The sequence below is a fragment of the Populus alba genome, chromosome 15 (assembly GCF_005239225.2).
Source record: "Populus alba chromosome 15, ASM523922v2, whole genome shotgun sequence".
Lineage (NCBI taxonomy): Eukaryota > Viridiplantae > Streptophyta > Magnoliopsida > Malpighiales > Salicaceae > Populus > Populus alba.
Window position 1 is genome coordinate 14,972,572 of NC_133298.1, and position 22,966 is coordinate 14,995,537.

Here is a 22,966-nt window from a genome sequence, read left to right on the forward strand (position 1 = left end):
GGTTATTAATTTAAAATTGGAGATGCACAATCAAATATAGATCCCCGTTATTGTTCAAAGTTCAATTTGTTGAAAAATAATAATAATGGAGAAGCACGTTTGCCAAGTCCACAAATGAAGCAAAATATTACGAGGGGGAGAGAATGATGGCCATGTGAAGGAGATGATGTTCTTGGATGAAATCTATCTATACATTCAAGGACTTCTAGCTATGAAAAACACAGAGGCCGAGGTTTCATCAGGCTGGAGCATAACAATGGCAGCTAAGATAACCCCTTTCAACTTCCTGGAGATTGCTTCTTCAAGACTCAAAAGGGTTCGAGGAAAACGATTCCATCGATAGCATTGATTCTTTTTCAACGCCATAGCTGACTAATGCTCCCATTTTCTTAAAATGGATCGAACCCCCCAGGCTTAAACTACCAACTTGATACTTACGATACGCTTGTATACAAGATAATCAGAATTCAGAATGCTTCCAACTCTGCAAATATCGTAAAGAAGATGACAGATTCTCATGATCTGTGCTTTTAGTTAGGCTTGACAGTATAATGATGGCCTCAAACACGAAACTTTGGCCGCAAAGCTTAAGATTTCAACAAAGAACATCAAGTGATTTCTTAAGTTCAAAGCTTCTTTTGTAACTTCTCATCAAAGATAACCTACCTAATGGCGAAGTCTAATAGAAAAGGAAGGAGTTTTTTCATGTCCCTATTGATTGCCTATTTCTTAATATATGAACAAAGAAACTTCTAATTACATGATTCATGATTGTTTCTTCCACATTGAGATGGATTCGGAAATCGCTTTCTGACTCTTTGCTTTAATTTTTAGTTAATTATTTGGTTTTATATTGAAGTTAGGTGGGAGAGTAAGCAATTCCTTTATTATTTTCTCTAACACTACTCTCACTTCGTTGCTTATACTTGACACATAAAAAATAAAAATAAAAATAAAAAACATTACAAGAAGATTTAACCAAAAGGACAAACATTAAGGCTTTAGTCTTGATGACTACTAAAGTGTAAATATTCTGGTTAAACTTGACAGGTACCATTGGCAAGCAATGTAAGCTAACTCTCCACATTGGCTGCCGGGAAGCTAGCCCTTGACGATAGTCATTTTGAAAAAAAATAAGAGAGTTTGATGGCTCACTGAGACATGAGAGCTTCACGGCGGCGTAGTGGGAGGTTCGGTCTAGAGAACATTATTAGCTTCTAGGGCATCCCTTGTATAATAACAAGCTCGATGACTCGATTTACCGCAACAGAGATTTCCTGATGGAGGGGGGAGGTGGGTGGATGTATGGCTATAGCCAGCAAGTTACAGAAAAGCAGGAGGCCGGATTACCAAAGAATTAACGAGTCCTTTTCTAGCTTTCCTTCACCCCAATATCCTTTAAGCCTTTTTTGGGAAGCAGATTTTTTTAATTAATCAGCAGAGAGGTAGAAACCAGAGCATCATCATATTGAAGTAGGATTTAAGCATGGGAGTCTTAAGCATCCAACGATCAAATCTGGTCTGGAACCTTTCAAATAAAGAATAAAAAGTTGCTGTAGATTGAAGCACATGCTACTTTATTCATTTTGTCATTATTGAATCTACCCGGTTTCCTGGTGTACAACATCATGTTGTAATAAAATCTGATGCTTAGGGATAAGTAGAGAGCTTCATTTTCTTGGTTTGATTTGAAGAAATGGAGGATGATACTCGATCTATACCGTTTAGCTTGGTGCTAAATTGCCATTCCATAGCCATGGGCATTCAGTACAGCACCAAACCTAGCCCACAGAGCTAATTGCGGGCCTTTGAGTTGAACCTCCCTTTGTCTTTCTAAGCAAACAATGAAAAAAACAGGGCTAGCTTCTCCCCATCATGGTTCACTAAGATTCTGTAGGCTTTTGGTAAGATCCACCAGCGTTTTCTGTGATTGAAAATCACTGTGTGCGTGTTTACTCTACGTGTTAAATTGTGGCCTCACTTGAACCCATTGTGCTAAATTGCCTCTAGAATCGTGGATGGAGAAGCACTGCCATAGCTACTCGTGGGAAAGATCACAATTACAAGGGGAAGAAAACAAAAACCAATCAACAAATACTTGCTGCAACAAATTAATATGCCTTGAAAATGAGGAACAGCTCAAATACATGTATGTTCAAAAGAAGAATATCATGTTTTGTCCCCCAGTTCGCATTAAATTCAGTTTGAGTCTTCTTTCAACAACCGAAAACGAAAATGAAAAAGGGGCAATCGATTTCTTAATCAGATCTTCTCAAAAAATTATCTGATCGGATGAAAAACCTCCTCCAGAGCAAGGGGAAAACATGGAAACAAGAAACAGCCTCAGAGAGTCAGAATATGCATGGCATAAATAATGATAGTATTCTTTCTAGGCAAGCACAGAGAACTCAAAAACATAACACAGAATAATTCTTTGTTGGAAATGTATGATCATCTTGATAAAGGCTAGTTTCAACCCCTAAAATGTCTGAAGATACAATTTCTAAAACAGTTATCTGGACACGGATTAACAGGATATATGTTTATAACTGTTAATTCAAAAGGAAAGCTGCAAGTTTCTAAAACAGAATGAAGACCTGTATGGTAGCTGTTTACTGACATGATAAGCTAGCATCACATATGTTCATCCTAATAATAATGCAACCACAGAATCATTAACTATAATCAAGATGTTATGAGCCTCTCGGTAACAACTCCGAATGAAATCTATAGCTAAGATTTTTTTTACTCATGCTTGTAGCTAGCGGCATTTTCAGAGCTTCACGACAAGGTCGTTGGCTGCAAAGAGAGAACAACGTGTGCACAAAACACAGAAGAAAAAAAAACAAACTTGGCAATCCATCCTGCTGAACAGTTATGAATCCAGTCTAGCATACATAATAACAACACTGACAAGGATGAATGGTTTTGACGGCAAAAACAGTGAAATTCATTATGTTGCGAAAGGCTGTCTATGGGATGAGCTCCAGCCCAATGAAGACTAAGGTGATCATGTTTGTTGAGCTACAGAACGAGCTGTCCCCTCTAAGAGAATTTGAAGTCCACAATTGCTCAAGAGCTTCGCTATTACTACCAACCTTTAATGTTAGGTAGCATAACAATACAATTCCACAACTCTGAGCAAAATCTATTCAAATGGAAGAGGAAAGAATTCAGATCCTCTAAAGGATCAGGGACCATAACATTACCAACAGAATAGCATGTATTCTTAGGATGTGTTTGGGTTGCGGCAATTGGATACGACAGCAGAATAGCAATCCCACAGAAAACTCAAACAAAGGTGGAAACTAGGGAAGTAGAAATCACCAAGTTACTGTCTAGCAGAAAGCAATAAACACCTAGGCAGAAATCTTTAGGAAGTGGCAACCACAATTCTGGACAACTCAAACAAAGGTCGCTTACCTTAAGCTTATTAAATTGCCAGGCATAAACAAAAACCAACCCTAATGCAGAGGCAACTTCAAAGCTGTAAAGCAGGGTTGAAAAAAGTAAAAATACAAACTGCAGAACAAACAAAAAGCTTGGCTATAATTCAACATTACAGGAAGAAAACCTTGTTAAATTAGGTAGAACTGAAATCCAATACATTTTTCAAGTATGCACTGAATCTTGTTCAACAATCATGTCCCAATCAACCAAGTTTTCTCCAATTATCAGAAAGAATCTAGTGTAATGTATATTACAACACTCACAAGGATGAAAAGTTTTGGCAAAAGTCATTACGGTGCCAAATATTGTCTATTGAGAGGAGCTCCAGCCTGATAAAGAGCGAGGTGGTGTATGGCCTTGGCAAACAAATCCTTCAATTCAGGATGTTGGGCTAAAACAGAACGAGCTGTCCCCTCAAGAGCATTCAAAGCGCGTGCTTGCTCAAGAGCCTTACTGTTCCCAGCATTCAATGCGAGGTAACATAATAATACAAGTCCCTGCAGTTGAGACTGATCACCAGACCGTAGTAATTTCATTAAAAGGGGAACCCCATCAAACTCTATAATTGCTTTTGAATGCTCGGAACAATTGAAATTTTCCGGACATGCGAATTTCCCCAAGGCAATAGCAGCTTCTGTAGCGACTTCCACATTCCTATTACCAAGATGAGAAACCAAAGGCCCCATTATTCGAGTCTCCCTCGCAGGAAATGTTCGAGCCAAGCAACCAATTGACCTAATAGCAGGAATCTGCAACTGTGGATCACTTTCTTCTTGAATTACTCTTAAAAGCTGATCCAAAACTGCCTTTGCAGCAGGCAAATTAGTCTTGAAAGCTGCACGTCTAAGATCAGCATTGGACTCTGCCACTGCCGTGATCTCCATAATGGTCATCAAACAATTAAACTGCAGCTCCCCTTTTTCCCTCTCAACAATCTTCGCTAAGCAAAGCAAGCCTTTTGTCTCCGTAATCTTCCTACTATTGGACACACTCCCTCTTGACAGTTTCCACAGTGCCTCTGCACAACTAACCTTAAGCTTAAGCTGCATCTCTGGTGTCTCCATTTCCCTCTCCTTATTACTATGTGAACCACCATGACTACTACTGTCCGAATTATAACTAGGCTTAATATTCTTATAAGCTAATTTTTTGTTCATTTCGATAAGCGAGGGAATACTAGTTTTAACAGGATTATTACTCGCTATTTCCAAATCCAAATGACTAGACAGCAAAGACACCAGTGGTCTAGTCACATTCAATCTCATAAACTCCTCCTGTGCATACTCATCCAAAGCCGCCATTCTCGCCACCAAATTGGCCACCGAAATCTGAACCTTCGTTTGTGAATCCCCTAAAACCCCAACAATCATCGAAATCCCAAGTGCATCAACAATCAACCTAACTCTTTCTCTATCACTAGCAATATTAGAAAGTGCAGTGGCAGCAGCAATTTGTGCCTCCGCAGAAGCACCCTCCTTGAGCAACTTCAACAAAGGCAAAATCCCACCCTCTTCAACAATCATCTTCTTATTCCTATCATTATCACGCGCTAACGAAGCCAGTTGATTGGCGGCTTCAAAACGATCCTTAACTTGACCCATTTGAACAGCAGAAATAGAAGACCAAACCCAAGCAAGGATAGGATCATTACTAGCAATAGGAGGCAAAGATAAATGAGCACCGCCATCAGACTCAAAAACCGAAAGCAGCCATTTCATATCACCAATAGAAGACTCTAAAAGATTCGAAACCTTACGAAAATCAGCAGTTGTGGTAATAGAAAACACTTGCCGAAGCACCCCACTATGTTTCTTGCATTTGCGGACAAGTGTTAGCGCGCGGTCAAGATTCCTGGTGATGTCGGAGGCGATACGGCGGAGAGGACGGTCATAGAGGGAAGGGATGGAGACAGCAAGGCGGACGGCAGAGCGGAGCATTTGGGAAAGGCGGTCAACTTGTTTCGCTAAGTCAGAACAGTCTTGCCTTAAAGATTCAGCTTCTTGGGCTGATTTTATGACACGATCTGCAAGTAAGATTGGAAGAGAGAGTTCTTCTTGCACAGTTTTCTCTTCTGCTACACGAGGAGGGACTGTAGAAGAAGAAGTAACAGTAGCGGTTGAAGCAGATGACATTTTTGTTAACTGGATTTGACAATCTAGTTCTTGTAACCTCGTACCGACATCAATTCGGACAATCTAAGCAGCTGGGGGTTTGAGTTTGGCTGGAACTGGAAGAGTTATATAATAATCAAAGTAAACGTTTGGTTTTGGGATTGATTCTCCTTGTGACTCTGCAACAAAGAGGAATACTCAAATGATAAAAAATAAATAAATAAATAAAATTAAAATAATAATTATATATAACAGGATGCTTTCACCTATTTTTATGGGAGACCTCTATTTACACGTAGCTCTTCTATTGAGGCTCCAAACTACTGATTTCATCGATTGGATCCCCCATCTTATCTCCATTTCCTCAATTGGCTTCTTCTGCTAAAATAATTAGAGATTATACATGTTCTTATGATCTGAAACTAATTCCTCCTGAGCACTCAATCCCCTCCCACTCAGCGCGCACACACCCACAAGGCTCTATCAATTTACTGACTTAATTTATCTTAGCTCAAGGGCTAGATTGAGGAGAGGTGGATCCTCGGATAGATAGATTGATGGGTGATATTATGTATAAGATTAGCTGTTTCGAAACTCAATCTACAAACTACATATAGTTCGACGACTAATATAGATTTGTCCTTGTTCTATTCTGTGAGAAGTGCTCCCTGGTAACTACGACAACTACCCAGGAAAAGAAAGCATGAGAAAGTGGAGGATGGGAAGCTTCTCTTTTTTCCTTCTTCTTGTTCTGTTTCTCACATGGACGTGGAGCTGAGGTGGCCGATGGCTTTTGCAGGATGAGAATATTATTTACAAGGCAGTCTGGAGCGTATAAAATTATTGACCCACTTGAGCTTGAGAGTGATGACGATAGATGATGCGGGGGTTTGAATAGCCTACTCCACCAATCAGAATCCAAGACTCGATCGATGCCAGTGGCATGGACTCTGGTTGGTTTATTGACCTACTTAATTTATGATTCTTGGTGATATTTTATTTAGAATTTTTTTGTTAATCTTTTAATTTTGTGTAGGATATTTTTACTAATATAAAAAGCTTAGAAGATTTATAATATTAGTTTTTTATTTGAGAAAATATTGAGTAATAAAACTTTGAATTTGAGTTTTTGGATATTGATTTTATTTGGTAAAATCTAATATTGTTTTTGTATGTGTCAGTTAATATTAAAGTTCAATAATTATTAGTGGTTAATTGATATTTACTTTTTAAAAATAAAATTACTTTTCTGTAAATAAACAGGTCTGAGTGGCAAGTAAATAAATAAAAAATGATGGAGAATTGTTTTTGTATGAGGTTTGAACTCAAAGGTGATTTCCTGCCATCCACCATTATTAATGTCTGCTATTAATCCTCACATGCTTCTCCCTTTTTCATCGTGGCAGAGTACCATCCTTGATTTCTAAAATCGCCATTGCATGTTTTCTTTTTCCCCCTCAAGGACCTCCCTATTTTGTATTGGGTAGTATTTGGAAACGTGATAAAAATTATATTTTAAAAAAAATTATATTTTTATTTATTTAAAATTATTTTTTATATATTTTCATATTATTTTAATTCGTTGGTTATAAAAATAATTTTTAAAACATAAATATATATATTTTAATATATTTTTAAAAAACATACTTTAAAATTAACCATTACCATTTTCAAACACCACTGAAAGCCTCCTTCAGGCCACAATACTCCTGAACATCCTCACACCGCAAGTGCCACTCTGAGTCGCCCTCCAACACTACATTCGTCCTTAAGACATTATTCAAAGCATAGTTATGTTACCCTTCGTCTCCAATGCGATTTCTTTCACCAATACCCTAAGCTTCCATGCAATTTAATTATGCTCATCCTACAACCAATATAACAAGCAAGATCCCTATACTATATACTAGTTTAATATTTGAATCTTAATCCAAGAGACCCGTTTAAGCTGATGATGTGTCATAGTACAAGTGTGACATATATCTAAAAACCAGTAGACCTATCATATTTGGCTTTTACTCTGATGAAAGATGCAGCCTTCGACGAGGAAGCTTGTGATAAGAAAGCAGGCAGGTGTAATGTTGAGAATCTATCCTGGTTGGTTTGGCTGCATAATCAAAGATACTAATGGTGATGTTTCTGCTACTTTTGGCTAAAGTTTTTGCAGAAGCCATAAAGGAAGTCGAGTTGTGTGCTTTTTCTCGAGGCCTTCATGACCTAGTTAGAGCTTCGAGGAACCGTAAGATGCAGCAAGGACTTCTTTACCTCGACACGAAAGGTCTAGTCGCAACGTTGAAAACATACAGTCACATGAACCTGCTACTAACGGAGAACAATGTTTTTTATACATTGATCAATTAATCAACATTCAAATCCACAACATATCAACATGTCAAATCAAACCAGAAAAACCTAATCTAGATGTTCATGATGCACAAAACCAGTGAGACATTAATCTAGCATTTGGTAAGCACTTACTGCATGCAGTACCTTCTCAGCACCATGTCAAATCCAGAGCTTGACTTCTTTTGGTGATGAGGAAGACTACTATTTTGTAATTAGCTTAGAGCTTGGCCAGCACCCCATTTTGAAGTGGCTTTGCTACATTGTTGTCTTTAGCATCATGGTCTTTAGCATCCAATTCGCATGCACTGGGAGGAACGTCCACGGCAGGGGAGCAGTTGAAAAACCCATGAGGCTGCATTCCACAAACATCAGCAGAATGAGATGAATACAAGACATGCATGTAGAGGACCGAAATGTAATTTGACGTACTCAGTACTGGACCAAGATTTTCAGCACTAAAAGATAATTGGATATCTAATCCAATGTTAGTCATTACTCGTACTACCTTGAATGATGGGAGTAATCAATCAAGAAAAATCATAAGAATAATGTGATTAGAGCAAACTTAAGTTTTAAACCTGCGAGGCCTTTTGCAAAAAATCCACACAACTTTAGCAACACTATGCTTCATAATGTAGGGCTATATTCTTGAGCGTCAAAAGAAAACATTCAAGAACATTGGAGGTCAAATGAGATTATATATGCAAAGTAGATACCATAAGCATAAAACCGATGCGCTCCACTGGCATGACTGGCCAATCTTCCAACCGAGGAACATGTGTGATCCCAAATACATACCTGTAATAAACATAATCATACATGACACACATAAGAATTTCCATGAAGCTTAGCTTGTAAATGTTGTATTAAAAATGAATAAACAATCAAAGGTATGACAAATTATCAACCGTTCATGGTTATTATTATTGAAAACAAAAATACTTTTCGTAGATCATAAAACATGTTCATTCATCACTACTTTTTTAGTGGTCCAATCTAGTACATTCATGACAAATGGGTCTTGCCACTTTGTTCTTTCAAATAGCATGATGCGAGAGGCCATGTCATCAGAATAATAAAATGATGAATCCAAAAAAAGATGAACACAGGAGTGCTTTAGAGACAAACTACTGTTAACTAAAGGAAATCCTGAATTTATATTCATTGAGATAGAAATAAATTTATAAATACACAGACACATGTGCACACAAGAGCAAATGAGAGATTTTCAACTAACCAAAGAACTATATCAGTTTCTTCTAATGGTCGATTCTGCTTAACCCATGTAGCCAGTCCTTCACCAACACGTGGATTTTGATTTGGGAACTCTCCTCCAGGAAACATCTCTCCATGTGTATAAGGAGTAACCCAAAGATTGTGATTCAAAAAAGCAGCTCGTCTCAAAAACTTTGCCTCGGGACGAGCTAATGGCAAACAATTTGAACCAGGTACTAGCTTGTAGCCCGTTAATTGTCCAGTTCTGTTTACAGTTCTAGTGTTTCTCACCTGTAGAATAAATAGCATGATATGGATAACTAAAAGATTTTTCATCCAGGTGATTTGAAAACTTGAACTCTGGGTGACTGTGTCACTGGATCGTAGGCTTTTTTTTCCAGCACCGGCACTTAATCAGTCATTTCATAGCATTGAATCCAGGAGGAATAATCTTAGTTCCCAGTAATATCTAATAGATTCAATAATACAATGAAGTAAACAATATGCTGAACATAAAGCATTTCAAAGAAAGAAACAATTGTATTTAACAATCACTTAGCAAGAGCAGCTCTACAAAAGGGGAAAGAATGTCTTACAATCCAATGGCGAGCAGTTTGGGGATTGCAATCACGCATTGCTTGCAGTTCTGATTGAAGCAGTGTCTCTTTGGCATAAAACGCATTATTGTGGACATTTTTCTCCCCAGATTTCTCAACCTCAACATTTACCTCAACAACCTACAAAATGGAAAGATAAGTGAATGGAACCATCTAATATTCTACGAATAAGGATTATTAGTTTTTCAAAGTAAATCTTTGCATAAACATACAACATTTTTTTATTGACAGATCAGAATTGAGGAATTAAGAAACAAACACTACAATGTAGCATGCAAAGAAGTGCATCATCTCATGGTGGCAAGGAAATCCTTATGATTGACCATAAAGGCATTGGTATTAATGAGGTATTCTATTAATTCAAAGGAATGTCATGCCTTATTAGGTCTCTTAAAATTTCAGAAGGTCTTCAAAAGTAAATCCCAAGTCTGTTCTCTGTTAACACAAGCAAGCATCCGATCTAGACTACAGGTAAATCCAGGTTACAGTGAAGGCCAGAAATGAAGATTTAACCACAAGTAAATCCCATTTCCAAATAGCAGCAAGCACTGCACTACCCAAGTACTTGAAAATTTGAAATCGGACAAATATAGCTCAGAAATTCAATGCATAGTACCTGATTGAAAGCTTCACCAGATTTGCAATCAACAGCCATGTTCATACGAGCAACAAAGAAGTGTTGATGAACTGGTGCATAGAGACCCGGGGCAATGGTTGTACCATATTTTCGAGTTTCCCCAGGCTGTAATGCTCCTAAGCTAAGGATTCCTGTTAGCTTAACTTCAGCTTCGATCTTTCCATCCTGAAGCAATGAACAACTTGCATGTCATTCTAAATCTTAAGATTGCACAGTACAGCCAACAAACAAGGCACAATGCAATCTATCACTTGGCTTAAATCAACACTTGGAGAATGCAATCTATCACTTGGCTTAAATCAACATTTGGAGAATAGGTGCAAGTAGCTCAAGAAAAGGAAGCACAAAGAAGTTGTTTACAGATACAGCCTACAGTTAGTTGGCACTGCACAAAGCAAATAATGAAACAACTTAATTGTTGAAATATATATGCTTCTAGTTCAAGAAAGTGCATTCAACTCAACTGGTCCATAAAATAGTCTTCACAATAAAATTATGCATTTTGCAACAAACACCTTCTCCTTGATCACAAGTCCAACATCTGAGTTAGCATAAATGTGTATTGGAGTACAAATAGTGTAGGATTCAACTTGCCTGATAGAAGTGCCAGAAAAATCCGTACTCATAATTAGCGACGGTACAAATAAAGGACACTGTTAGCCGCCTAGACCTCCGTGCTTCTGCTAAACCTGTCCTCCAATCCTGATGCTTCCATAAAATTCCATGATCCTCTTCATGTAAACATACACAATTTTCAATTGTTTCGACACCTCCAGTGAAGTTAGTAAAGTGTGCGTCAAAGTATTTGATAAAGCCCAAACAATCACAGCCCTGCAATGGTAATTTGATGATGATAAAAACTAAAAACATGATGATTTAGTGCATCTCAAGCATAATAGTTCACGAACCTTTTTTAGGGAATGTGCATTTTTACCAAGACCATCTTCTCCCGCATCAAAAGCATTCTTACGATAATGTGGTTCATTTGGATCTCCATAAGGCACAACCATCTCTACAAAGCTTAACCTGTGGGCTACAGGTCGTCTACCCCTGCTACCATCAACATAGGCAACAGAATGTATAACCAGGCCCTCCCTAGGAGTAAATCCAATGCGAAAATTCCACTGCCAACCAGCAAGAATGTAATCAGATTCTCCATCAATGTTTCTGAAGTTAGTAAGAGATAAATTAGCTGATAAATTTAATAATTCTGACAGATACCTTCTGCCACTCTATATAGTGTCCATTGACACGAAAGCTTGGACCTTCAAGCTGGATAATTTGTAAGGGTTTCACATCACTTCGATCAACACCACCTCTTGTTTCACCAGGAGTATAGTTCCTCAATGGATCAGCTGGAGGTAAGGGAACAAGTTTGTGATCTTCAAATTCAACCACCTTCATGTTTTGCATATCAACGAGTACATGGATGCCCTCAACTGGTCTTGCATAACCATTTTCCATTGGGCAGTCGCTCTCAGTTCTACAAAATATAAGTGGTTTAGCAAGTCTTCTGCTTGGAGCATCAGCATCACTGTGATAACCAACACACCTGCAACATAAATATGAAAACAAAATATCAATAACTTCACACCACCCTATAGCAACTTTTTGACATATAATATGTTGAAAAAACTCATATATTAGCTCTAGCATACCAGGCATCAACCATCACAAGTTCCATGTCTTCAATACCTCTTTTTTTCATTGCCTCTCTAAATGGAGGAAAGTCTTTGACAACAGCTTCACATTCAGCATATTCTACAGCATCCTGAACTTGCAACAAATAGAATATTTAAACAAAGCAACAACACAAATGAGCATGCAAGTATAACTCATATAACAAATACTATGAAGTCATTTCAAATGTACCAGCTACTAAAGGTTTAAAAAGTGATTGTTCACTTGTTAGCTCAGAGACACAGGTTTCATTTTCAGATCAGGTCAATGAGCCATTAGATATGATGTGTACTGCAGCAAAATAGGCTTATAACACACAAAATCACACAGAAGAATGTAATTAGAAATAAAGTCAGTGAAATAACTTGTTATCCATGCTAGCTAGATGTTGGAATACCATAGGAACTTTGTTTCCATCAATTAGAATAGTGCGAGTCCAAAAGTTTAGGCACGTGGTTCTTTCAGGATTCATCATTGATAAACATGGCATCTATAATTCTAGTTTCTCAACCTTTTCATGATTAAGTCCTTGGATAAAGCCCAATAAATAATAACAGTCCTAAATATCAACTTTCATCTTCAGTGCAGCTCAAAGACCAAGTGAACATGAAGAGTGGACACAAATAGAATAAATGCCAGCGGAACATGACAAACCATTGGAGGCTGAACATCTGGAACAACTTGAGATGAAATCACTTTGCCTCTATGATGTCCACCTCGAGTTGCCGCGTGTACTTCAGAGAGCTCCACAATCCATATGCTTGTCTCATTTGACCGTTTGTTGTAAATAACAAGTCTAGCCCTTCTTGGAGGCAGCTTCATAGGAATTATAGGTCCACCTTTTGTTCTAGGTAGCAATGATGGTTGAAAAGGAGGGAAGAAATATGTATTTGCCAGCGCAACAACATCTTTATCTGGTTCAAGCAAAACCACCTCAATGAAGCGCATGCTGTCTCTGAGCTAAAACCAAAAATGTTAATTAACTAACTAGTTCAACAACTATCACATCATTTTATAAGGGAGTTTTACATAAAGAGAAGTTATAGCGCGTGTAATAACCTCAGGAGTAGCTCCAGCAGCCCTAACAGTTGCCACCGCAACAGAGATTTCAGCGGCAGACAAAGGATCCAAAGGATGGCTGGTCTGAGCCCTTAACATGACTGGGATGGCAGCTGAACATAATACAACAAAGACCACATAAATCAACCAAACCAAACCAGACAAAACATATACATTGCAAAATCATCGGTTGAAAAGCTCCTTCTGGAAAGAACACATTGATTCACAAAATACTCAAATCCTTAAAAAAAAAAAAAAATGAACCCAAGAAAGTCAGACAATTTCTGATATCACATGAGACCAAATAGGGTATTTTCCTTGTCGATAATTATACACTTAATTGTTTTCCTTAGAATTTTGATAATAAACATTCTTGACTTAGCTCACTGTTATGAATACTCTAATAATCTCGATTAATTAAAAATAATTCATCAAGCCAAACTACCATATCCATTTGTCAAAATTTTATATGGAATGACTAGGGATCCATTATACATAAAAGGAATTAAAAAAATAAAATGATATTTATCATATTTAGAAGCTTGAATAACAGTTGATAAATAATTAGTTGGAAGTTAAAAAAAAATATCTTGGAAAAATAAAAATTAAAGACATAAAAAATCTTTGTTTCTGTGAGATTGTTTTTTTCTTTTTGGATGTTTTCTAGATCTAATTGTCTAGCAAAGATCTATCTCAAAAAGAGAGAGAGATAAAAGAGGACTTGTAATGTAATGTAGAGGAATAGTATTGGCGTTTTAGCTACTTTCTTCTTATAGTGAATAAATACTATGATTAGTTGGAAAAATTTATTAATTTCTAGAGTGACTAAATATTAAAAAATTATTAATTAGTTTGTCAATTAATAAGTTAGTATATTTAATTCAAAGAATTTTTTCAACTCCGCACAATATTTTCTATGTAGCATGCTTGCAATAAAAAAAAAGGATATGATATCTTTTATATTATTCATATAAATTGGTTTGATAAAAGTAAATGCCTCTGTTCTTCTTTGAAAATAATGTATTATTAATTTATTAGTTTGACAAAAAAAAAAAAGACTTTCAGCTTCCCTTACGTACCTTTATTTATAGATCTAGTTGCCAAATTATATTTGATGAACCACCCAAACTGACTAAAAAGCAGGAATGAGAACAATAAATTGATTTAACAAAAAGAATAAATTATTAATAATTAATTATATGAGATAGTAAATTTTAATCAAATCAAAAGTTCAACAGATTTGGTATTTTTATATATAGTTATGGATAAATGGGAAAAAAAAAAAAAGCAATATCAAAGTTTTTTTCTTTTTCATGGAAATTAAAAAAACTACTCACATGTCTTGTAATAAACTAATCTAATAAGCAATCTGCACAGAATTAGCTATGTGTTTTAAAAATGAAAGGGGGAATAAAGATAGTAAAAAAGCAGGAATGGAGTGACACTCACATAATTTATGATCCTAATTTTATTCCCACAAAATCAGCTTGTATTAAATAAGAGAAGAAAAAATCTGAACAAAAATATTGGGGATGCTTGTTTGTTTGGCTTTTGTTTGACTATTGTGCATGCTTTAGTAGCCTCGCTGTGTTACTTATCTTGCTGGTGCGGTAGCTAAGAGTTTTTTTTTTTTTTTTTGTTCTGGTTGTAGTTTTAGTCATTTTCATTGTTTATACTTTTTTATGCTATGTGTTAGGTTTGGTACCTTGTTCTTGATTAGGTTCCTCATCTAACCATTGTCAGGGAGTACATTTTCTTTTTTGTAAATCTTGAATATAAACTTGTTGATTCTCCAGCCTAAAAATCTAATATATATTTACTTATCTTTGATAAAAAAAAATATATATATATATACCCATAGGACACCAGTGAAGCATTATTTAGATACTTATTTATCTCGTTAAGAATTGGGGAACCTCCAAAATAAACTTAATGTTTGTATCAATTTGAAAATCCTTGAGAAATAAAAACATTAATTTTTTTCAAATAAGATAAAAAAAAATTCAAATATATTTAAGAATGAAAAATTAATATTTTTTGAAAAAAAATCAATTTTTTATTTACAAGGAATTTTAAAATTTAACTTTTTCCAGAAAATCAAATTTCGTTTCTCAAACTTTTTTAAAAATTTCAACTTTTTTATTTTCTAGAGTTTTTTTAAACTTTATTTTCTGAAAAATATTAATATTTTTTTTATTAATTAAAGTCATATTAAAATTTAAAGCAATTTAATTTAACTGAGTTAAATTGACTAAATTTTCCAAAGCATAGGTAAAAATTTGACAGAATAATTTATAATGACTTATTCGCTAAATGGACACAAAGCAATTTCAAGGTTTTTTCATTAAGAATTAGTTAAAATTCCTAATTAAGCAAGACTTTTTTTGGTGATAAGATTTATTCCAAACAATAAAATTCTTTTTTTGTTAAGGTTATTTATCATGAATTAGTGATATCAATGATATTTTTAATTTCAATATAAAAAAATAATATATTTAATTTAATTTAAATATCAATAAATAGTGCACTTTGTTAAAGTTCGGCTGCAGGTAACTTCTATGTACTTATGAGTCTATGACAACTCTTTTATTTATTTTTATTTTTTTTTTCCTATTGAATTTTGCCTATTTTAGAATATCCATGAAGTAGATATCTTCAGCTAATAAGGTTCTACTGTATAATTTATTAAAAGCTTAATTAAAATAACACTAGTAATGAAATCCAATAAAAATAAAAATAAAAATAAAAAGGAAGGCAATAAATGGGTAGATTTTGCCTACATTTATTATCCCCTTTTTTATTAGATTTGGTCAAGAACAAAAAATCCAACTAAAAACGTGGTAATTAATATAATAAAAAACAGTGACCCTTAAGTACAGCATCCGACAGGGTATAAATAAACATCTTTATATCTCCAGGATTATCTTTAGAGCATTGTCATTTCAAATAAAATAAAATAATCCAAAAGCAACAAACAGGCGATTCATATGACAATTCCATGCTCGAGAAAATAAATTTATTTTTGCTGATTTTATGCATATCATGATGATCCATTCCCGAGATAATGGAGCCATTCAAACTAGAATCTCTAATATAGATTTATCACAAAAAAAAGAAAAACAATCCTAAAAAGCAATAGATGATTAAAAGAAAACAGAAAAGGTAGAGAGAGAGAGAGAGAGAGAGAGAGAGTTACATACTTTTGGTAGCGGAGGCGGTTCTGGAAGGTTCCGGGAGAGAATCGACGACGGGGCGGCGCTCAGGGGAGTGAACAGGAATAGTCCAATCTTGCCGCACCAAAGACGACGTCGTCGCAGCATCGCGGCGAATGGGAAGGGGAAGAGTGGTAGCACTAGAGTCACAACAAGAAGGAGAAGACGTCTTTTTTTTCGAAGTTGAGGCCATTGTAAAGGATTCACAAGCTCACCAATTCCACCCGCGTAAATCTCTTTACAATTAACTGACATACAACACTGCTTTTCTTCTTTACCACCCTCTGATCTCCCTCCTCTCCGCTACTCTCTCTCTCTCTCTCTCTGTCCCTTCCTTTAAACAACAAATGGAATCAAGAGAGAAGAAAATACATAAATTTCAAAAAAAAAAAAAAAAAAAAAGCAAGAGTGATCTCGAGGGCAAGAGAAATGGGAGGGAGAAAGGGAGGGAGGTTTAATATATAAAGGGGAAGGTGGCGTGACACGTGCAGAGAGCGGGGTAAAATTTTGGGGAAGATAAGGCGAGCAATGGGGTGATTTTGATTTATTTATTTTTGTTTTTTGTGAAAAGGAAATTTTGGTGGACTTATCAAGGATAAGTGCGTTTTGATAGGGCGTTCTGCTTGTGCTAATGGACATATACGTTAGCGTCCTGCACTAAATATTTTTTTCCCCTTTATATTAGCATGATAAGGCCATACAAGATTTCCATATTTTTCGTATAAGGACCTGTGTCTTAAAATATCTCATCAATTGCCCACTTGCTCTCTTTTTTTTCCTTTTAGTTTCAGGCTGTTCGCATGCTTGGCCCGTGCCTAGATGCCACGTTTACAGGAAATTTACTGCTGCCTGTTCTTCATGACTAGCGAGACAGGCTGGTGACTTTAGTTTCTTTAGTAATTTTAGTGCTAGAAGTAGAAGTAATGTGACAAGAAGGGGAAGTGTTTCTTTCTTGTCAGGTCCCCTACTTGTTTTTGTTTTTCTTCTATTATTTGATGAGTTTTTTTCTCTTTAGAGATTGATATTATTGATAGAGCAAATAGAATGACATATACATCACATATTAAAATATTTCAATCAATGAATTACATATATTACTATATTATAAAGCATAGGCTTTGATGGATCCAGATCAACCCAGCTAATATATATTTTTTATAAATATTGAAATGGTGACATGTTCAGCTTATATTTTTAAAAAAAAAAAATTGAGATAATAGTATAAAGAATAGATTTTAATCAATATAAGTTAACTATTAAATCGATGATTTAGATTATAAATTTATAATAATTCTATAAAAACCAAATTATGAAACTTAATTTTTAATTAATTGTTGAAAAATAAAATAAAAAAAAAATACCTCATGACTTCGAATCACACAAAAGGAGTGATTTGAACTGATTGTCTTTCAATTGAATTGGAGTAATTGCCTTTTCAAAATAAAATTTGCGAAACAAACTGTCGGGACGTTCTCTTGCTGGTTTGTAATCTAAAAGCTAAACTAATGCATCCCTGGGATAGCAAAAGAATAAAGAATTCATAATTTATTTAAAATAAAATAAAAATTATACCCAAGAATAATTAATGTGCAATTCCCTTGATTATGCCCGAGTCTTCTGGAATGAGGGTCAAAGATGTCGATGAATTTTGACATATTTTCAATTAGACCTTCACCTTATATATAATTACGCTTCTATACCTCTTAAAAAAGTCAAAGATTTTTAACTACGAGTATATATACCCTGTCTTTTTCTTAAAGTAATAAATGAACAAAAAAGGTAACATTAGTGTGTTTTCTTATGCCACGTGTCCAGACAATCTTCCAATATCTTATCGTGTATTTATTTGAAAAACGAAAAAGAGAATAAAAAGCTGAAAAACCTTCCTCGTGATGCACGTGATCGATGTCGGTGCATCTTGCGCGGAGATTTATACAGAGCATAAGCCCATGATTAAAAAACAAATTAATGGTCTCACTCGAGTCTTAAACATTTTATTATTTTTACTACAACAAAATACATGTCTTCTTTTCTTTTGTGTAGAAATTTACTAGATCATTGGTCTAATAAAAAAAAAAAAAAAGCATTCATTAAAAGTTTTTTTTAGTAAAAAAATTATAATTATAAACTCAAAATATAATGCACATTAGACAATTTTTTCTTAATAAATTAAATAATATTTTTTAAAAAAAATATTAAAACAATGAATTATTAGATTAAATTGTTAAATCTGTTACCTTGGTCTTCAGATCGTAATAATTATATAGACTAAAAAAATTAAAGGTAAATTTATAATTAATTAAATATTTAAGAATAAAATTGAAAAAAAAATATATCAAATTAAAAATAAATTGAGTCAATTTAAATTAACTTGCCAAACTTAATACTTATATTTTAAAATCAGGATAACTTCATAAAAAATAAATTAAAAAAATTATAAATTAATTTTCCTCATCATCAATAGAAAAGAAAAAAGAATTATAAGGAATTAGTTTTGTAAGATAATAACAAATTAGTCTTCCTAATCATTGTTGATGGTGGAAGCTAAAAGATATCCACTTTTGCTTTTTAATAATTAAAAAAAAACAAAAACAAAAACAAAAAGTTGAGTCACCTCGCCTCCTTTTGCATTATTACTATCTTATTTTTGAGATTTTTAAATTTTTTCTTGATTTTAAATTATCATTTTTTTAATTCACATAAATTCTCATCTTAATGTTTTTAATTTACATATGATTTCTGCATTGGCCTTTAAAAAGGTGGCTTATTCATGTTCGATCAGCTTCAATTAAGGTTTCATAAGCTCACTTCTTTTTTAATTTAATATTTTTTTCAATTTAGATTAACCGATCATCTAGTAAGTGATCTAGTGATAAAATGTTAAGATCAAGAGGTTTACTCCCCTTGTAGTTTTAAGTTCGAGCCCTGAGATTACTAATATGATAATCACTAGATGTTTATATGGTCGTTAACTTCAAAGTTCGTGGAATTAGTCGAGGTATACACAAGTTAGCACGAATACTCATATTAATAAATAAATAAAAACTATTGCACAAATCCCACTTTGTGTACAAAAATTTCATTGGTTGTGATTTTAAGAAATATTTAATTTAAAAACTCACAAATTTAGAGAGAGAATGTATAAAAATAGTTTTTTAATGTTAACTCTGGTTCTTATTATTTTAATTATTTCAAATTATAAACTAAAGTTTTTTTTTATTATATTAACCTTTAATTTTAATATCGGGATGTTTTATGCTAACACAAATACACTTAGAACATGCAATTCAAATTTTGTAAATATATAATTTCTTAAGGATAAAAAAGGGAATTTTGTTGTAGTAGAGTTGCATGCACACCACAGAAGTCAACTACGAAAGGCAAATAATGATCTTGTAAGCTTTATATTGTGGACTTTAAAGCATGAAAAATTTCATAATTTATTATTCATTGACTTCAATATCTCATGGAAAAACTAGTTAGATTTGCATCGAGATGCACATGTACATTATTGGTCCTATTCGTTTACAAAACGTTTTCGAAAAAAAAAATATTTTACATATTTTTTATAAATTAACTTTTTTATTATTTTCAGATTATTTTTTTATAAGTTAATATTAAAAATAAATTTTAAAAAATAAAAAATATATAATTTTAAAATAAATAACTCTTTAAAATATAGAATTAATAAATTACAAACCGACTTTAGTATTGTTACCTTGCAAGAACATGGTGGTCCCTATTTAAAAGAAAAAATGATTAAAATGAGTGTTCAAGTCAGTTTATATATATTTTGACTAATTTCACGGGCCTTGAAATTAATAACCATGTAAGCTTTTAGTAGCCCTGAAGTTTGTGGAGGTCGAATTGATAATACTTAAGAAGCAAATCCAGAACCTAACTAGTTAAGATACACCTCTTAGAACCATCTTGCAGGTGACCCAGTGGTAAAAGTTTCGGATCAAGGGGTTTACTCTTCCTGTTATCTTAAATTCGAACCTTGTGGTTGCTAATATAATGGTTACTAGAGGCTTACATGATCGTTAATTTTTAGGGCTCATGGGATTAGTTGAGGTATACATAAGCTGACTCAGACACCCACATTAATAATAATAATAATAATAATAACAACAACAACAAGATACTCTAAGAGTGTGTTTGGTATTATGGTAACTGTTGTGGTTGTGGTTCAAAACAAAATTATTTTATAAAAAATACTTATAGTTGAGTTTAGTTTAGAAAAATATATGTTTGGTTAAAACTGTGGTTAAAATTGAAGTTGAATAAAAAATAATTTAATGTGTTTGATTAAGAATGCTTTTCAAATTAAAGTTATAAAATAATTTAAAGAAATATATATTAATATTAATTGTTTTTAATTTAAATATTGTAGATTTAACTACTGCTATTATATCATGAAATACATAATACTTAATATAATTTTTTTATTGTTCCATTAAACTATCTACAATTCCATCACGTATAAAATACATCCGACAAGGATTACAGTTTTATTGGTTTCATAAGAGCATAACAACATTAGATAAAATATTATCAAAAATAAAATTGAGATTGTGATCAAATTCTACAAATATAACATCATCAAGCAATCTCCTTTTAATTCATATAATGTCATTGAATAAGAGCACAACTAGTTTTTCAAAGAAAACACAATTAAAAATAAAAAATAATTTTTTTTGTTGAATCGGATCCAATTCAATATATTTTCATAGTTTTGAATCAGGTTCAGTTTTTACTATTCATGTGAACAATGTCTTTGTTGTTCACTTAAGTGAATAATAGAGAGTTCACTCACGTAGGCAGGAGAAGAATGCAAGAGAAGCAGATAAAAATTACTTCTTATAAATTAAGGTTCGACCTTAATTTTTAAGTGGGATCCATATTAAAAAAAAATATAATTTATATTAACCAAACACTTTGAATCAATGTTTACTTCTTGTTATTGCTATTACGGCTGCTGCAGTACCAAACAGTCACTTACTTTGAACATGGTCCTGCTTACTTATTAGAAAGAAGCTGTGCTCTTTTTTCTGTCACCCTTTCTACTTGAAGTGCTTTCGTGTACTGACTCTGCATTATTACTTCAGGAAACCCATCCCAAAGTCGGAAGAGCTTTCAAGCTTTCCATCAATTATGGCGTTTTTCCGGTGAAATTTGATCCTTTCTCCCTCCTCTGTGATAAGCAAGGAATGATTTCATGGAAAATCACACTGATCAATTTCTTCCTCCTTTAAAGTCTTTTCTGCTCTCAAGACTTATACCACCTACTTCTTTTGTTATTTTGCTCTTTTATATCTCCGGTCATCGTCCTCCTCGTTGTCCCTGTCAAGATAATTCACAGAACTTGGACGGTTCAGGAGGAGGTAATAAAATAAATCAAAATCACAAGTGGTTTTATTTTATGGGATGCTGAAGTCAGGTCCTCATCAGAGCAATTCCTCATCTGGAAATCGGATCAGCTACTTTTCTACTGCCAAAATGTCATTGACGAATTTTTTATAAACAAATAGATTCACAGTTATAAAAGTGATAATTTTAGTTTAATGGTTGTTGTAAAATATATTTTAGTTAAAAAAATTATTTTTGTCAACCCGATAAATAATTTATAAAATTTATTTTCGTCTCGAAACATTTGATTTTTTTTAAAAAATACTATCAGATTTTTATTTCTTATGACAAGTAATTAAGGAAAAATAATAAAAACTAATTATATTAATTACTAGAATTAACTCTGCATCAAATGATTTGAAGAATTATTATAAAAAAGAATACCAAGCAATAACTCTTCTCCTTCTCCTCTTATTATAAAAAAGAATTATTGTATTTTCTCTTTATACATGCATATCTTCTTTTGTTTTATAAATTATATTAATTACTTCTTGGAACTCGAGAATTATTCCACACCTAACACAAAATAAATTATCAATTTTAATTAAAATAATGTACTTGTTCCTTTGGATGGTCAAGGGTATTTTTTTCTTTTTCTTTTTTTTTTTAAATTCAAACCTTAGAGTCAATACATATACATATAAAATCATACACATTTCAGTAAAGAAGATTTCGTCTAAATTACACTAAATAATCTCTTGTGTAGGTATAATTAGTCATACAATTTCATCATCCATTACTCAAATTCAAGGGAAGTTACTAAGAAAAATGAATGGAAATGATCATCATTTATACAACGAGTCAAGGAAGAGCTCAATTAGCAACCGTGTCCCGTTTGGAAAATAGATTGTGTTAGTCTTTGCTCCTTTCGATTCTCTTACACCTTTTCTACCCTTTACTAGAGAAAATACCCCTACCAATGAAGAAGATTTATGTCCCGTTTGGAAATGTGGTGATAACTACATTATGTTTTTAATTTAATTTAATTTAATTTTTTAAATATATTTTTAGATAGTTTTGATATATTAATGTTAAAAATAATTTTTTTTTAATAAAAAAATATTATTCTAATATATTTCTAAATAAAAAATACTTTAAAAAATAACTATCATCATATTTTCAAACACGTACTTAAAAATTAACTTGTGCTCTTGAACTTCGTTTTCATAGAGGAAATTTGCAAAGGCAACTTCCATGATGTTATTATCATTTCCTTTTTTGCTTCTGATT

At 33.5% G+C, this 22,966-nt stretch overlaps 2 protein-coding genes across 4 annotated transcripts; both read right to left on the reverse strand.

Annotated features, from left to right (window-relative positions):
• Positions 1–3,523: 3,523 nt before the first annotated feature.
• Positions 3,524–6,387, reverse strand: LOC118057444 (uncharacterized). Its single transcript, XM_035070021.2, has 2 exons — positions 5,828–6,387; positions 3,524–5,740 (listed from the first exon to the last, which is right to left on the reverse strand). Exon 2 carries the CDS (start codon positions 5,580–5,582, stop codon positions 3,741–3,743), a length of 1,842 nt encoding a protein of 613 aa, XP_034925912.1. The 5' UTR covers positions 5,583–5,740; positions 5,828–6,387; the 3' UTR covers positions 3,524–3,740.
• Positions 6,388–7,300: 913 nt separating this feature from the next.
• Positions 7,301–16,747, reverse strand: LOC118057443 (amine oxidase [copper-containing] zeta, peroxisomal). 3 transcript variants are annotated; one of them, XR_004688962.2, is made up of 13 exons: positions 16,316–16,747; positions 13,116–13,228; positions 12,711–13,016; positions 12,035–12,147; positions 11,598–11,928; positions 11,285–11,500; positions 10,971–11,207; positions 10,356–10,541; positions 9,719–9,859; positions 9,145–9,413; positions 8,624–8,705; positions 8,052–8,259; positions 7,301–7,877 (listed from the first exon to the last, which is right to left on the reverse strand). XR_004688962.2 is itself a non-coding variant. In XM_035070018.2 (12 exons), exons 1-12 carry the CDS (start codon positions 16,518–16,520, stop codon positions 8,125–8,127), a joined length of 2,334 nt encoding a protein of 777 aa, XP_034925909.1. In that variant the 5' UTR covers positions 16,521–16,747; the 3' UTR covers positions 7,885–8,124. The 3 variants fall into 3 exon arrangements, 2 of the variants coding, with proteins under 2 accessions (XP_034925909.1, XP_034925910.1); XM_035070018.2 differs by lacking the exon at positions 7,301–7,877 and having other exon boundaries at positions 7,885–8,259; XM_035070019.1 differs by lacking the exons at positions 7,301–7,877; positions 16,316–16,747 and having other exon boundaries at positions 7,885–8,259; positions 12,711–13,011.
• Between the last annotated feature and the right edge of the window lie 6,219 nt (positions 16,748–22,966).